General features: G+C 35.8%; 1 protein-coding gene across 1 annotated transcript; it reads left to right on the forward strand.

Annotated features, from left to right (window-relative positions):
* Nucleotides 1–14,359: 14,359 nt before the first annotated feature.
* LOC7461299 (paired amphipathic helix protein Sin3-like 2) lies at nucleotides 14,360–16,778 on the forward strand. Its single transcript, XM_002323750.4, has one exon. It carries the CDS (start codon nucleotides 14,639–14,641, stop codon nucleotides 16,565–16,567), a length of 1,929 nt encoding a protein of 642 aa, XP_002323786.3. The 5' UTR covers nucleotides 14,360–14,638; the 3' UTR covers nucleotides 16,568–16,778.
* The last annotated feature ends 214 nt before the right edge of the window (nucleotides 16,779–16,992 follow it).

A 16,992-nucleotide genomic window follows, 5' to 3' on the forward strand; every position in this document is an offset into this window, starting at 1 on the left:
CCTTCTAAGGTTTTTTTTATCTTCTCTCCTCCTCCTCTTTTGCATCACTGAGGTCTGTATTTATAGTGCCAGAGTCCCTTCGCGTGTGAGAAACAAAGTTTCAATCAAACTCATTCTCTTTTTTGGAGTTTGAATTTGATTAAGAATCAAATTTAAAGGCGGATAACTATCATTATCTTGAAGATAAGGATTATCTTCAAGATAGGGATTATCTTGAAGATAATGATAGAATGACAAAAATACATTGTAGTCCCTAGTTTTCACGCAAGTTGACAAATCACACTTTTCATCGAAATAAATCTTTGATCTTTTAATTTTACATTTTAAAACCTGTAAAATTAAATTAAAAAGCCAATGGGCCAAAATTGGGTTACAACAGGGAGGATGATCGCCGCGATGTTGCAAATGTGCGACAATATGCATGATGAAGCACATTGCAACATATTATGAACATCCGACTCTGAATAACGATTAATTAAGCATAGATCAACCAGTTCATGAATAGCCATTATTTCCTGTGCACATGCTATTTTTATTTTATTTTACCTAGTAGTTTTTATGCACCGTCTTATTACTTGTTTCGTTAATATTTTTAAACTAATTCATTAGGAACACTACAAGAAAATCATCGAAAACTAACGGAATTACCAACGACATTATTTTACCGATAATTTTTATCGACGGATATAATTTTGTCTCTAATTTTATCAGTCTATACCGATAGACCTTTTGTTGTCAGTAATAATTACCGATGGCATAGATTTTGTCGGTATCTACCGACCGAATTGCTGATGGAATATATAGAATTTTGAAACAAAGAAACAATTTGATGGCGTGGAATTTTTTCAGATGATTTTACCGATGAAATGATCGAGGGATTCAAACCGGGATTTCCGTACATTGATGTTGCCCATTCACCATCAAAATTACCAACAGGACGAGTCCGTCGGTGATTCCATCGGTAAAATCCAATATATCCACACTCTGCCGACTTTCTCCTCCTTTATTTCTCCTTCTTCTTCCCCATCCCAATCTCCCCTCCCAAACTGCAAACAACCACCCACCCCCCTAAAAATATCCACCTCTTCTTAACACAAGCACTCATCTTTCTTATACTTTTGTACGTGGTCACAACATCTGTTCTCCGATTTATTATGGATTTTATTGTTTTTATAAGTAAATCTATCCTTTTTAATTTTACCATTTAAACGTCAATTTTATTGTTTTTTATTGTTTTTTTAGTATATGTATTTTGTTAACGTATGTACTTGTTTTATTGTTATTTGTCAAAGAAACTTGTAGTATGAATGTATAATTTTGTAGTTGTTATAGTTTGTTTTAGATTTTGGCAAATTGTATTTGTTTGTAAATTGTTGAAACTTTGTTTGAATTACACCGAATTAGATGTGTTGTGATGAAATAAATAATAACTTGTTTAACGGGTCCGTTTTAATTTTTATCAATTCTATTACGGAGTTGTGATTTTCATAAATTTATATATGTATAAATTTGTATAGACGTTGATAATTAATATTGAATATTTAACATAAGTGTTTTTTTAGTTTGTTGGATAATGTCGGGGTAAACCAATATTTTTGCAAATTTATTTACGTAACATAGTTAATTAATACATGTTGTCCTCTTAATTTTATAGAGGTTCGATAGAAGTCATGGATGATCGTTCATGGATGTATCGAGACTCGCCCCAAGGATTGTGGAGGATGAATTATTGTAATGGGATTCAGGGTTTTATTAATTTCACAATATCTATTCCGAGGAATTTACTGATTGCAGTATGAGGTGTCCATGCAGGAAGTGTAAAAATAAAAAGTTTCTGCATCCAGATGTTGTAACGATGCATCTTCTAACCAAATGGTTCATGGAGGATTACCTGTGTTGGTATACACACGGAGAACTATTTGTTCCTAATGAGAGCATGGTAGAAAGGATGGTTGGGTCAACTTCTAGTGCTAGCAACGTGCATGAAGTTGTAAATGACAACAGTAATCCTTACAGAAATATGGTTATGGATGCAATGAGAATGAATCAAGGTAATGTCAGTCAATGTCCAATCGTAGAAGAAGAACCTAATGCAGATGCAGTAGGGTTTTTTGATCTGTTGAAAGATTCTAACGAACCATTATGGGATGGGTGCACGAACCATAGTAAATTATCAGTCGTAGCACAAGTGTTCACCATCAAGTCAAATCACGGGTTGAGTGAGGCCAGTTATGACAAAATTATGGAATGGGCGAGAAGCATTTTGCCTTAAGGGAACAAGCTTAAAGAGAACTTATATGCTGCTAAGTCCATGATGAAACCCCTCGGTTTAGGATACCATAAAATTGACATATGCCCTAACTTCTGCATGATTTATTATCTTAAAAATGTTGAGCTGACCGAGTGCATGACATGCGGGCATTCCCGTTACAAACCCAGAACTGGCATAGGAAAGAATCTCGTGGCATATAAGAAACTTAGATACTTCCCAACCACACCTAGATTGTAGAGGTTATTCATGTCACCAAGGACTGCTGAACACATGATATGGCACCAATCACATAATATGGTTGATGGAGTGATGGTGCATCCTTCTGACGGTGAAGCATGGAAACACTTTAACAGTGTTCATCCTTATTTTTCAGCTGAATCAAGGAACGTGCATCTTAGGTTGTGTACAGACGAATTCAACCTATTCGGGTCATTTGCTGCTCCTTATTCTTGTTGGCCGGTCATACTGACGGTTTATAACTTGCCACCGGAGATGTGTATGAGGCCGGAGTTCATCCTTTTATCTATGATCATACTAGTTCCGAGCAGTCCGGGCTGGAATATAGATGTTTGACTTCGACCATTGATTGATGAGTTGACGCAGTTGTGGTCCTCCAGAGCTTTGACGTATGATATATCGAGAAAACATAATTTTGTTATGAGAGCGGCTTTGATATGGACTATCAATGATTTCCCAGCTTATGAAATGATTTCTGGTTGGAGCACGCATGGAAAACTAGCATGTCCATACTGTATGGAAAACAACAAGGCATTCATACTAACAAACGGAGGTAAAGCTTCTTTTTTTATTGTCACCATTGTTTCTTGCCAACGAATCATAGGTACAGAAAGAACAAAAATGATTTCTTTGTTAGCAAAGTTGAAAAGGATGTTGCACCCCCGTGTCTTTCTGGTGATGAATTACATGATGTTGTATCAGAGTACAATAACATTATGTTTGGTTTCCAATCAGGTAAGCAGAAGTTTCCTGGTTTTGGTTTGACCCACAATTGGGTAAAACGAAGTATTTTTTGGGAGCTTCCTTATTGGAGACCAATCTCCTCCACCATAACCTTGACGTCATGCACATAGAAAATAACATGTTTGTGAACATTTTCAAGACCGTCATGGATATGAAGGGAAAGACAAAGGACAACATCAAGGCTAGATTGTATGTAGCATTGTTCTGTAACCGAAAAAATATAGAGTTGGTTTTTGATGGGTCACGGGTCACAAAACCTAGAGCAAACTTCGTGTTAGAGAAAAATGCATAACTACTAGTCTACAAATGGCTTAAGAGTCTGTGTTTTCCCGATGGACATGCCTCGAACATATCAAGGCTGGTTAATATGGAGGAATGCAGATTATATGGAATGAAGAGTCATAACTGCGACATGTTTATGCAAACACTCATTCCATTAACTTTTCGTGATTTGTTGCCAAAGGCTTCAATATGTGAGGCCTATATTGTTAAGGAGATCTCAACATTTATCTCGTACTATTTCGAACCTCATTTGAGAATGAGAATCAAATATTTTCCACAGCATGATTGATGCGGGACAATAAATAATAAGAATTAAAGCAAGAAAAGAAAGAAGCTTTTAGAGAAGAAGCTGAGAAGAGAAAGCAAAGAAAGAGAAGAAAGGGGATTGGAGATATGCAAAGTCTGCAATATTTTCATTAATCATCAAAACTGTCTAACATTTAGAAAGTAGGATATAAATACTAAAACCCTAACTAGAACAAGCATCTGGGCTTATGGCCCACTAAATAAAATACCCAACAATAATTAAATCAAACCCAACAAATAAAACCAAATTAATAAACCTTAACTAAAAGTTCATATAAATTAAGCTAAAAAACATAAGCTAAAGCCCAATTTCTCAATGGTTTGGGCTATCCTCCATCGTTTATGATCATACGCGTGCGTAAACAATGTTTCTGGTTTGGTGTCCCCATCAATTCTCCAGGGGTTGAAAGAACTCGACCCCGTCGAGTATAGGTCAAGGCAGCTCCGATAATGCTCTAAAAAATAATGATAAAGCTGTTCTGATGTCTCTCTGATAATCCAAGTATAGTCTGAATCTGGTCATCGAGCCCATATACTGGGATTTGCTGAAGTTCATCATCCCTGGTAAAAACAACTTGTGCATTCAAAGTAGCATTAATGTGTTCCTTTTGTGCCAAAGATATGGATGATGAGGTAGGGGTATCAAAAGAAGCATCAGGGATAGGTTGTATTTTATAAATACTGAGGTCTTTCATGTTAAAAGTAGAGCTAATATCAAAGTTTAATGGCAATTTAATGACATAATTATTTGATTTAATCATTTGCAACACTTTGAATGGTCTAGCACTACTTACTTGCAATTTATGATCGGTTTCCAAAAGACACTGTTCAGATCTAATCTGTATCATGAAATAATCTCCAACATTAAGTGCATCATGATACTTAAGTAAATCAGCTCGAAATTTGTATTGTTCATTACTTGCTTGAATTTGTTTCATGATCTCTATATGCAAATTATGAACTCTACATGGTAATGACTCAGCTGACTTAGACATCCTATCGTGAGGAGATATGGGAAGGTGTTCTATAGGCGTCTTAGGTTTGTAACTATGAACACTAAATGATTGAGGGTGTGGAATGAGACAAACATTGTTTGAAACATGTGTAGATATGGTATGGACACAATCAAGTAAACTATGATTATCTCCATCTTCCTTATCACGTGCATGAGGTAAGGGGTCAAGAAGTTCAACATGTTGCTCTAAACTTATGATATGCTGGACACCAAGCATGTGGGGTGAGGAATCAGGTAATTTAGAAGGACTAATATCATGAGATTCTTCTAAGACCATACTTATCTCTATAGGCGATTCCACTGAAGAGTTCCCTAAAACTTCCTCTACCATTAAAGCAGACATATCAGACTCTTTCTTAACCTCATTCTCGAGCTCATGTGGACTCATTGTGTTGGGTCCCTCTTCTTGCACATCCTCGTCATCTAGGTCACTAAAATCCTCAATATTAGGCTCATACACTTCAATACTACAATATTCCTCTTTACCTATATCCTTATGTTTTTAGATGACTAAGGGTTTAGAGGTGTAATCTAAAGAGATATGACCAAAACCTAAACAATTAGTACACTTAACCTTTGAACTCACCTTAGACACTTCATTGAATACTCGTTTGCCCTTATCTTTCTTACAAAGTTGGGCGCTACTAGGATTAGGTCTGTGGGGTAGAGCACCTAACAAAGAATCATTACTTCTGAATTGGGACCTAGTATGGATACTATAAGAGCCCTAACGATTCATCCACTGATTCTTCGTGACCAACTTGTAATTTTGAACTAAGGTATAAGCTTGGTTAAGGGTAGATACACCCTGAAATACAACTTCTTTTCTAAGATCATCATTTAAGCCTTTACAAAATCTACGCAAAGTCATGGCTTCATTCTCTCTTATGGCACATCTAATCATGTAATCGTTAAACTGCATTATATACTCATTGATAGACTTATTCCCTTGTCTTAGATTGTTCCATTGGTCTAAGAGTTTATTCCTATAAGACTAGGGTAGGTACTTCTCCTAATTTTTGTTTCATTTTGATTCAATCAGTTATAGGAGGTTTACCTCTCATCTCTAAACAATCCTCAACATCTCTCCAATAAATTTTGGCTTCATCAATGAGTTTCATCTTAGCAAATCTAACTTTCCTATTATCAGACAAGTTATGTCACTCAAAGAATCTATCCATATCACGAATCCATATATCAAATATCCAAGGGTCATGATGACCGTCAAAAGTGGGGGCTTCTATTTTGTTAGGACTCAAGACTCGCTCATCAAAATCATCGTGTTTAGAGTAACCTAAATGATAGTCATAATGGTGGCGCTCATAATGAACTTGTCCATAATGATTATTCTTGTGATATTTATTGGTCTTTGAGTGCCTTATTCGAAAACTCTCTTAGGGCTCAATTCTTCTAAACATGTTGATCACCTAAGTTTGCAGTTCTCTTTAAATGGTCGTAAGAGTATCACTAAAGGTTGAGTTTACAGTAAGTGTAAACTTAAGCTTGGACACTAGATGATCATGACATAAATGCATGCAACACTAACTTATAAATGGAATTGAGATCACAAATGGTTCTTGCATGTAAAATCACAATAAAAAAATAAAGCTAATTTCTCTTAAATGTGGAGATTAATCAAGAACAAATTACACTAATAAAATTATAAGCATGTAATACTAGATTCTTAAGTGTAAATGATTAATCAAACACGATGTCACAAGCAAGAACTCATAATTATCAAATAGAATAAGATATTAGCTATCACTGATGAAAGAGGTTGATGAACAAAAATTAACAATTAAAAATGCTAGGTGAGATTTTTTTTTATGATTTTTTCTCTTTTTTTTTTGCACAAAAGTAATATTAATGATAATTTCGAATACCAAGTGCAATACCAAAAAGGTAAAATCAACAAATCGAAGAGTAGAGTAATTTACCGACCAAGATTTAAATTGATCATGGATGGACCTCAGATTATGTGTCAGCTGAAGTGGCAACAAGCGATGATGTGGCGCTGCATGCTGACGTGGCGTGCCTGGCTGACCTGATATGGCTCCAGACTGCTGATGTGGTTGATGACGTGGTTCTAGAGAGCTGACATGGCGGATGACATGGCAAGGTTAATTAATTTCGCCTCCAATATCTTTTGTGCTACAATCTCTTTGCTGAGTTTCCTTTGTCTTCTACGATTTTCGATTGCTTTTGCTCCTGGTGCCGCTGGATGGTGCGAGAGGCTGAAGACAAAACTACTGTGGAGACAGCAACTCGGTGTGGCTCTGTGGGTTTCTTGTGGCGCGAAGTGGTGGCTGGATGTCCGACCCGTCGATGGCGGGGAGAGGATGAGCTGGTTGATGAGCCGTCACCAACGAAGATCTACTGCTGCTGGTGTGGGCGACCTGTTGTGGTTGCAGGTTGTTGTCTGGGTTGGTTGGTGACGGTGGTGTGGGCTACGATTATTGTAACCCACTTATCTGCTGCTGTTGATGGAAGCTAAGGTGCTGCGGGAGTTTTGGAGGTAGTAAATCGGCGTGACTGCAGGTGGCATGGAGAGCGGGTGGGTTTTGGTGGTTGTTGCGGGGGATGCCCGACCTGCCCTCTAACGAAGGTGGTGTGCTCTGCGGTGGCAGTTTACTGGTGGAGAAGATTAACAGTGTAGATCTGGTTGTTGTTGGTTTTTTTTTTAATCAGAACAATAGGTTTTTTTTTTTGCACAGTAAACAGTGAACAAATTTTTTTTTTAGATCGAACTGGATCTAGTGTTTAGCATAAACATTGTGGATTGTTTAATTGTAAGAATAATTAAAACCCTGGCTCTGATACCAAATTTGATGCGGGACAATAAATAATAAGAATTAAAGCAAGAAAAAAAGAAGCTTTTAGAGAAGAAGCTGAGAAGAGAAAGCAAAGAAAGAGAAGAAAGGGGATTAGAGATAGGCAAAGTCTGCAATATTTTCATTAATCATCAAAATTGTCTAACATTTAGAAAAGTAGGATATAAATACTAAAACCCTAACTAGAACAAGCGTTTGGGTTTATAGCCCATTAAATAAAATACCCAATAATAACTAAATCAAACCCAACAAATAAAACCAAATTAATAAACCTTAACTAAAGTTCATATAAATTAAGCCCAAAAACATAAGCTAAAGCCCAATTTCTCAATGGTTTGGACTATTTTAGAGAAGAAGCTGAGAAGAGAAAGCAAAGAAAGAGAAGAAAGGGGATTAGAGATAGACAAAGTCTGCAATATTTTCATTAATCATCAAAATTGTCTAACATTTAGAAAAGTAGGATATAAATACTAAAACCCTAACTAGAACAAGCGTTTGGGTTTATAGCCCACTAAATAAAATACCCAACAATAACTAAATCAAACCCAACAAATAAAACCAAATTAATAAACCTTAACTAAAGTTCATATAAATTAAGCCCAAAAACATAAGCTAAAGCCCAATTTCTCAATGGTTTGGACTATCCTCCATCGTCTATGATCATACACGTGCGTAAACAATGTTTCCAGTTCGGTGTCCCCACTAATGATGATGGTGGTGAAGTGCCTTCAAGTGGAAACTTGTCAATATTCTCCAATCCTGGACGACCCACACTTAAAAATATCGTAAGGGGAAGATATTTGCCTGAAATAAAGTTCAGACAAGCACACAATTATGTTCTATTTAACTGTGATGAGCTGAGACCTTTTATTAAGTAAGTAGATGTACTACTTAAACTTTGTCAAGAGTGTACTATTTATATATTGTGGTATCATAAACTTATATAATTTGGAACAACCTTGTAGGCAACATCGACGATATTTACTGTCCAATAACTCACAGCTGACCGAATCCGAAATCTTTCAATTACAAGATGAACAATTTGCCACGTGGTTTAGAACACATGTAAGTCCTATCATAAACTCATTATCTTTTGCAATGTAACTGTACGTCAATATTACAAAATGTCCGTTTATTTATTATTGTTGTATTTGATATACAAGGTTTATCAAATGGGAGGTAGTGCTACTATTTCATTGTCTTAACTAAGCCTAAACCCTGAAAGAAAAGTCAAGTGCTATAACGGGTATTTTGTCAATGGATGTATTTCATACTGAAGAATACGGACATGGAAGAAAGACATACAACAGTGGTGTTTGTATTAAGGGATCGACTTGTAGTGAGTTTGAAGTTGACTACTATGGGAAATTAGAAGAGGTCATCGAATTGCAATATCATAGCGAGCAAAATAGAGTTTTTATTCAAATGCTATTGGTATGACACAACTGATAGAGGAATCAGAGTAAATCCTCACTATGGTCTCGTTGAAATCAACTCAAAAGCTAGACTCCGCAACGTAAACGATGTATTTGTTTTCGCAAAGCAATGCCAACAAGTTTATTACACATACACCCCTTCCTTTAGAAAGGACTGATCAAGAGTTGATTGGTTATCAATTTTAAAAACAAAACCCAGGGGTCGTGTCGAGGTTGTTCAGGATGAGAACGAACACACAAGTGTGATAGATGAAGTTTTTCAAGTTAGTGAGTTGGTTGAACCATATCGAGTTGCTCCTTCGATTGACTTGGAAGAAAATTCAAATTTTCGTGTTTTCGATGATAGTTTTGTTGATGTTGACGCAAAGAAGTTGAATGTTGTTTTGAGCTCTAGTGGACTAGCAAATGTCGATGAAGATGATGATAACCACATTAAAGAGTGCGATGGAGCTGATAACAATTCAATTGACGACGAAGAGGAAAATTATAACTAAATATGATCAGAACATGAAAGTGTAAAGCCTTTTTTTATAATGTAATATTATGAATGATATTTTGGAAAATATAATATTTATTTTATAATTGTTTGCTGTTGTTATTGTGTTGTGCGGTAAGTTTGCAATTTAAGCGTTTGTGCATGAGGATAAATAGGCAATCCAAACAAAATATGTAAAAGAATGACACAAATACCGATGTCCAAACTGACAGAAACTGTCCGTCGGTATTTTACCGAGAGTTACAAAATATTTACTGCATTTGCCACAAATACCGACGTCCATACTGACGGAAACCGTCCGTCGGTATTTTACCGAGAGTTGCAAAATATTTATTGTTCATGCCATAATAACTGACGTTGTTTCCGACGGACAGATCGTCGATATATCATCATAGAGGTGCGTGTGACTGTCAAGTGCTAGGTTGGTCGGTGCGGATATCAACGAAATCACCAATGGCCGCTGCAAATTCCAATGTGTGTGCTTTGACACCTCTATACTGACGGACGTGCCGACGGATTTCAAAAATTCTGGAGGGACTTTTAAAATTTTAGTGTGAAATTCAAAATATACCGACTGAAATTTAATGCCACCACCATGAAAATATTATTCTAATTTCTTTCGGTAAAGTCGTCGGTAAAATTGTTGTATAAAACCCAGCCCCCCCCCTCCGTGGTTCATTTTTTCTTCGTTCCTCATTTCATTTTCTCTTCTCCTCTCCGTTTGTGTTTGTTTTTGCAAGAATTGGTGCGAATTTTTATTGTATTGATTGTAGTTTTCAACATATTAAAAGGTACATATTCTCCTTTCTTTATCTTTGTATTTTTTTTATTTTTTTTTATTTTAGTTATGATTATTTTTTTGTGTTTTTTTTTTGTGTATTGTTCGTAGATAAAATCTTGAAATCAACACACTATTAAGATAAACATTTTTCATTCCTAAAGTCTTTAGTTTTTTCTTTTTATTTGTTCAATTTATTTTATTATTTGTATTGCCACAATAATTGAAAATTTTATTAAATTTGAATTGTTATTGTTGAATTTACCTTAAAAATGTTAGTTGAAATATAGAATTAAATTTAATTATTTTATCTTAATTTTATTATATTATTGCTTGTTATGTTTTTTTATTATTTCGATTAATTTTAATTGTTATTTATGAATTTGTATAAATGTTAAATTTCTATAGATGTTAGGTTGTATATAAGATTTTGCAATAGAGTCAATTGGCTTGTGGATATATCAATATTTGTAGGTATAAAAACTGTGAGTAGTCTCTAATATAGAGGAGGTGTTGGTGAATTTTTTTAAAATAATTAAATTTAATTACGTGATTATTCGTATAAATTTGTGTAGATGTGTAGAATAAAAATTTAATTATTTTATTGTTTGTATTGTAATAATTATCTAAATATTTTGTTGAATTTTAATTGTTATTGTTGAATTGGAAATGGTAATTGGAAATGAAGAATTAAATTTAATTATTTTATCTCAATTTTATTCTATTATTGCTTGTTATGTTTTTTTATTATTTCCATTAAATTTAATTGTCATTTATGTATTTCTATAGATGTTAGTTGAAAATGTATAGATGTTAAATTTCTATAGATGTTAGGTTGTATATAAGATTTTCCAATGGAGTCAAATGGTTTGTGGTTATTATAAATATTTACAGGTTTGAAAACTGTGGGTAATCTCTAGTATAGGGGAGGTGTTGCTGAATTTTTTTTAAATAATCGAATTTAATAATGTAATTATTCGTATAAATTTATGTAGATGCGTATAATAAAATCAACAGCACGTCGTCAGCAGACGGTTCTTCTAGCAGCGAAGATGACTTATCCTTAGGTGCTGATCAAGAAGAGGCACCTGCGCCAACTTGTGATGCTGCCTCTTCTAGCGCGGTTTCACAGCGGGGTCAATTCATCCACAAGTACCAGGCACATTGGAAAGATGACCTTTCAATGTTAGTTTGTTTATGTTTTAGTTTTTTTTTATATACTTATAACATAATTTATGAACAACTAATTAATATTTTATTACTTTAATTTAATTTCAGGTTCAAAAATATTGAGGCTGCTCAGACAATAACATCGATGTTTAAATTGTCGATGGAGATTCTATTATTTCAATGGAGTCAGGTTTCCAAGCATCCTGAGTGGAGACCTAATATCGATGCATGGTTTCGACGATTTCAGGTAGGTGTTAACTTCTAATTTCCACCTTATTTTTAATAAATTATTTTTATAATTTTATATCTTGTACTATTTTTATTTTAAATGAATTATTTATACATAGCACAAATTTGAGTGGGATAGCGCGAACAACAATGTTGTGAGGAGGGTATGGGAGAATCACACGGCAACTAGGTAACATCGAAAATAATATAATTTTTTGTTTTATAATATTATGTTCTAAATTCTAATTTGTTACTATGGAAGTAGGTTGCGTGATTTTTGGTATGACATACAAAAAAAAAAGCAAAAAGATATGCGAGAGATAACGGTCTAGAAGGCTGTAATGAGGTGGCGGTTTGGCGGGAATTCAATCCGCCATTCATCTCTGGGGATATATGGACGTAATATATTGAGCATGTGACATCTGAGCGGTTCGCATGACGCTCACAGTCCAATGCTGACAACCGAAACCGATAAATTTATGGTTTGGTGACCACACACACCGGCGGTTGCATTCCGTTCAGTGCACATGCGAAGCAGATGGTAAGATTAATTTAAATGAATTATATCGTTAATTAATTTGTTGTTGCTTATAAATATATTTAACTTGCAACAATTTTTTTCTTACAGGCTACGTCTCTTGGACGTGAGCTGAGCTCAATGGAGCTGTTTGTCGAGACGCACGTGCGGAGTGAAGACCGCCAAAAGGGGGTGCAACAGTTCGTGGACAACCTTGCTCAACACTTCGTGGTATGTTCGTTCAATTATTTTATTTCGTAAGTTATTATTTTCTTGAATTGAATATGATGATTTTTTTAAAAAAAATTCAGGAGACCTATAATAGCCAGTTGAGGGAGAGATATGAGGACGATCTTTCGACCCATCCGGGTTTCGATCCGGATTTGTGGATGGAGGTAGGATCGTCTGGTGAACCCGATAAAAATCAGGTCTACGGGCTCTCCAACACCACGGTCGAAAACTTGCGTTCGACCTGGAGTGTCTCAACCGTTGGGAGCTCTCCATCAGTATCGAGCACCTAGTCTGAGGAGTTCATGGCCTTGAAACAACAATATGAACGACTCTCGACGGATTATGAACAGCTCTATCAAATGGTCATGGACATTAGATCAAGGATGGATGATGATACATGTGCAGCCCCTTTTTGGCCGCACGGTCCCGGGAACAACCAGCCTCCTCCTCCTCCTCCGTTATTATTCTAGTTTAATTTTGTTTTTGAAACACATTAAATTTGTAATGAATATTTGGATGAATATTATTTAACATTGTTTTTATATTTTTAATGTTTATTACAATTTTATTTGGTTAATTAGTTTTTTTACTATTAATCAATATAATATTTAAAAAAAAATTATTTATTCTAAATAATTTTTTTAATATTTTTAAATAAATACCGATGGCCTTACAGACGGAATAAGGCCGTCGGTATTAGACAGAGAGTTGAAAAAAAATTAATGCCCATGCCACAATCACCAACGCCGTTATTCCGTTGGTGATTTACCGTTGACAATACTGACGGACTCTATCCATCGGTATTTTACAGAGAGTTCTGAAATATTTACTGCCCATGCCACAATCACCACGGACTGGCCATCGGTGATTTACTGGTGGAAATACAGACGAAATAATTTCGTCGGTAAAGTTCTAGCGGGAATTTATTTTTTTGGCGCGCTTTGTCCGTCTGTAAGACTGTTGGTGTCTTTTTTTAAAAGAAGTAGCGATAGAAATGGGAATTACCGACAATCAATATTCCGACAGATGGATTTCATCGGTGATGCTGTCGGTAAAAACTTTTCCGACGAATTATGTGTCTTACACCGACGGAATTATTTCATCGGTAAAACTGTTTAATGGTGTAGTGGAATTCACCCCTAATCATAATAATGTTTTCTTCAGGGTTTTCACAATTTTCGGTTACAAAATGCGTGATTATATATGGGGCTTATACTGACGGATCAATGTTATTCATGCATAAAATCATACATTAGTTTATTTAGAACCCCACTCTATTTTTATTATTATTAACTTCTAAATATTTTCACCTCAAATTAATAAAGATTTCCTTTAAATAATCTTTTTTATCTGATTGAAAGTTTACGCGATTTTTTCTTGGACTGACATTTCAGATACTAATTTATTACTTTATCTACTCTAGACTTAAATTGATTTAATTAAAATTTTCATCCCGAATTATATAAATTTTCCCTCTTAATTAATTTATTATTTTTTTCCTGAGAATCTCCCCATTTAACATTAGTTTACTGATTTTAAACCCGGGCTTACATGTAAGAAATTGAAGAGTATATATAAATGCTTTTAAGTTGTGATTATTTGATATAATAGTAAAGTTTATATGATATTATTCAGTATATTAGATCAGATTGAGGATGATCAGATTTACATTTAAACACAATTAACAACCCCTGACAATATATTCATATATCATAAGCATCGAAAACACAAAATTAAAATTCCCCTCAGCTTCAAAATTGCCAAGAAATAGCAGCTTCAAAGAGGAACTAAATGATAACAGTGGCAGAACCTAGAGATGATGATCCCTGATCGGAAAGACCAAAGGGTTCATAGCCAAATCCGAATTCGCCTATGATTTATCTCTTCAGATAGAATTTAAGTCTGCTTTAAATCCTACTTGGAAAAGGATTTGTGATCATAAACTTCTAACTTTTAATTTTCACAAGCATCCTAAAACGTTGAGGAAAAGGATTAATGACCACTATATAGAATCTTTCGCCAAGAACTACGTGCAGTCTATCTCAGTTACTTGTTAATTTGTTTTATTTCTCTTCCTCTCTAAAGCCTAAGAGAGATGAAGAGATGCGGAGATTACAGTGAAGATTACATCCATTTCATCTTCTCTCAGCAACCTCCGGAAGAAGTTGACCCTTTCATAAACTATGTCAAGAAAGTGAAAGCCCGGTTTCAACATGACCAGCCTGAGAAAAAAATCCGCAGCCTTATCAGGATCGCGGAAGATGCCATCATGTCAGAAGCTGCACGTGATGGTGCAGTGGCAGGGATGCCTCAAGATTTCCAAGAACGAATTAAGGCAATCCTTGGAGGTTATAATGACTTGATTGATGGGTACAACTCATTAATGCCGCCTTGCCATCAAATCAGCCTTGATGATGTGGAGAAGAAGGAAACTGAGGAGAGTAAGAAAAGCGGATTTCTAGATGCTATGGATTCTCTAAACAAGCCGAGGATCGAATGTGGTGAGGATGGTTTTGAGGAGAATTTGAACTTGTTCAAGGAAGGGTCTAGGGTGTTGGTTGATGTCAACGATTTTTCTCCTAAGCTAACCGAAGGCCGTCCTGATTTGCTAGAGGACGTTCTTAGATTTATGCCACCTTTTGAAGCAAAACCTTTGGCCTATCATCTTCCAGATTTGCGATCTGTAGACCTCACCAACAGTGGGGTTGATGAACGTGAGAAAAGCAGTCCTGAAAATATTGAAGATTGCGAGACAGAAATTGTTAGGGCAGACGAGTCTAAAGAAAGTGGCTGTAGCCTTAATGATGAGGAGAAGGAGGAAACAGTTGCAGACACGGCAAGTAAGACAAACGGATTTCGAGAGGCCACGGATTTTGTAAACAAGCTGAGGATCAAGTGTGGTGCGGACGACTACGAAGAATTCTTGCAAATTTTCAGGTTTTATAAGAAAGGGTCTAGGAACTGGGTTGACGTCTGCGATTCTGGTCTCGGCCTAACCGAAGGCCATCCTGATTTGCAAGAAGAGTTTCTTAGATTTATGGCAATTACTGAAGCAAAGCCATTGACTTATCGCCTTCCAGATTTGCAATCTTCAGACCTCACCAAAAGTAGGGTTGATGAGCAGCAGAAAAGGACTCCTGAAAAAAGGAAAGTTTGCCCAAAGACTGATCAAGAAAGAAAATTTGTCAAGGCAAATGGATCTGGATGTGTCTCAGAACAGATTGGAGAAGGAATTGGCTTCCTAGAGAACGTTAAGAAGAGTCTTTCTTGTGAGGTGAGTTACAAGAAATTCTTAAAGCTTTTCTTTGCTTACAGCAAGGGAAAAGTTGAAAGGGCAGAATTAGAAGATATGGTTTCCAGTTTGATAGGAAATTATCCTGATCTGATGGGCGAGTTCCTTCAATTCTGGAAGAATTATGAGAGTTTAGGTGCACTTGAAGTAAGGGGATGCAAAGAGAAGGACAAAAGGAGGGAGAGGCGTAGGAATAAACCGATTGAAGAACTTGATCTCTCTACGTGTGCAAAGTGCACTCCTGGATATCTAATCCTCCCTGAAGAGCATAGGAACAACACGAAGAGACATAAATCCCAAGTACTGAATGATGAGGTAATATCCGTGTCTTCAAGACTGCGGGGCAACTCCTTTAAGAACAGGCGTCTAAATCAGTATGAAAACAACTTGTTTGAATGTGAAGATGAACAATTTGAGCTGAACATGTTGTTGGAATGGTTTAAATCAGCTGATATATACGCAGAGGAACTGGGAGGAGTCACTGTCCAAAATGAAGAGAGAAACGGGAGTCCAGTTAGCTTCCAGAGGTGTATCGAACGCTTATATGGTGATCAGGGAGTTGAGGTTCTTGACATATTCCATAAAGATACACAGCACGCACTGCCCATCTTAAGAACGCGCTTGCAACAGAAAATAGCAGAGCTGACTGAATATCGCGACAGTCTAAGAAGTAGCTGGATTGAAGTATATGCTAGAAACTATCACAAATCACTTGGCCTTCGACACTGCTGATCTTCAGGGCGATGACAAGGAGCCAGTGTAGCTGTTTGTAATTTGCTTTTCAGATATGTGGTTCTGATCAAAGTTGATATGTAGGGATCACGTTTAAGAATCTTGATTAGCAAGTATTTTCTATGCTTCTATGGAGATTTGCAGTGCAAGAAGCTATTCTGTATTGAACTTTTTTCCTTCTGTTTTTAGCTGTGGTGTTTCTCTAGTGCTCTGCTATCTTTGTAGCGTTCGCCTGTTCATCTGGGCCTCTTTGCACCTTCATAAACAATAAATTGCAATTGATTTGGCTCAACTATCCCTACCATGTTAGAAATAAAAAATATACGAAACTTTTTTACAACAATAAGTAATTGTAATGTACTAGCTGTGTTATCCATATATTTTTAAGTAATTGTAAATATATATTTATGGGTTATCCATGTATA

This window comes from Populus trichocarpa, chromosome 17 (genome assembly GCF_000002775.5).
Source record: "Populus trichocarpa isolate Nisqually-1 chromosome 17, P.trichocarpa_v4.1, whole genome shotgun sequence".
NCBI classification, from domain to species: Eukaryota; Viridiplantae; Streptophyta; class Magnoliopsida; order Malpighiales; family Salicaceae; genus Populus; species Populus trichocarpa.

Coding starts and splice junctions, on each gene's coding strand:
- LOC7461299 (XM_002323750.4), top strand. CDS start 14,639: ATGAAGAGATGCGGAGATTACAGTGAAGATTACATCCATTTCATCTTC.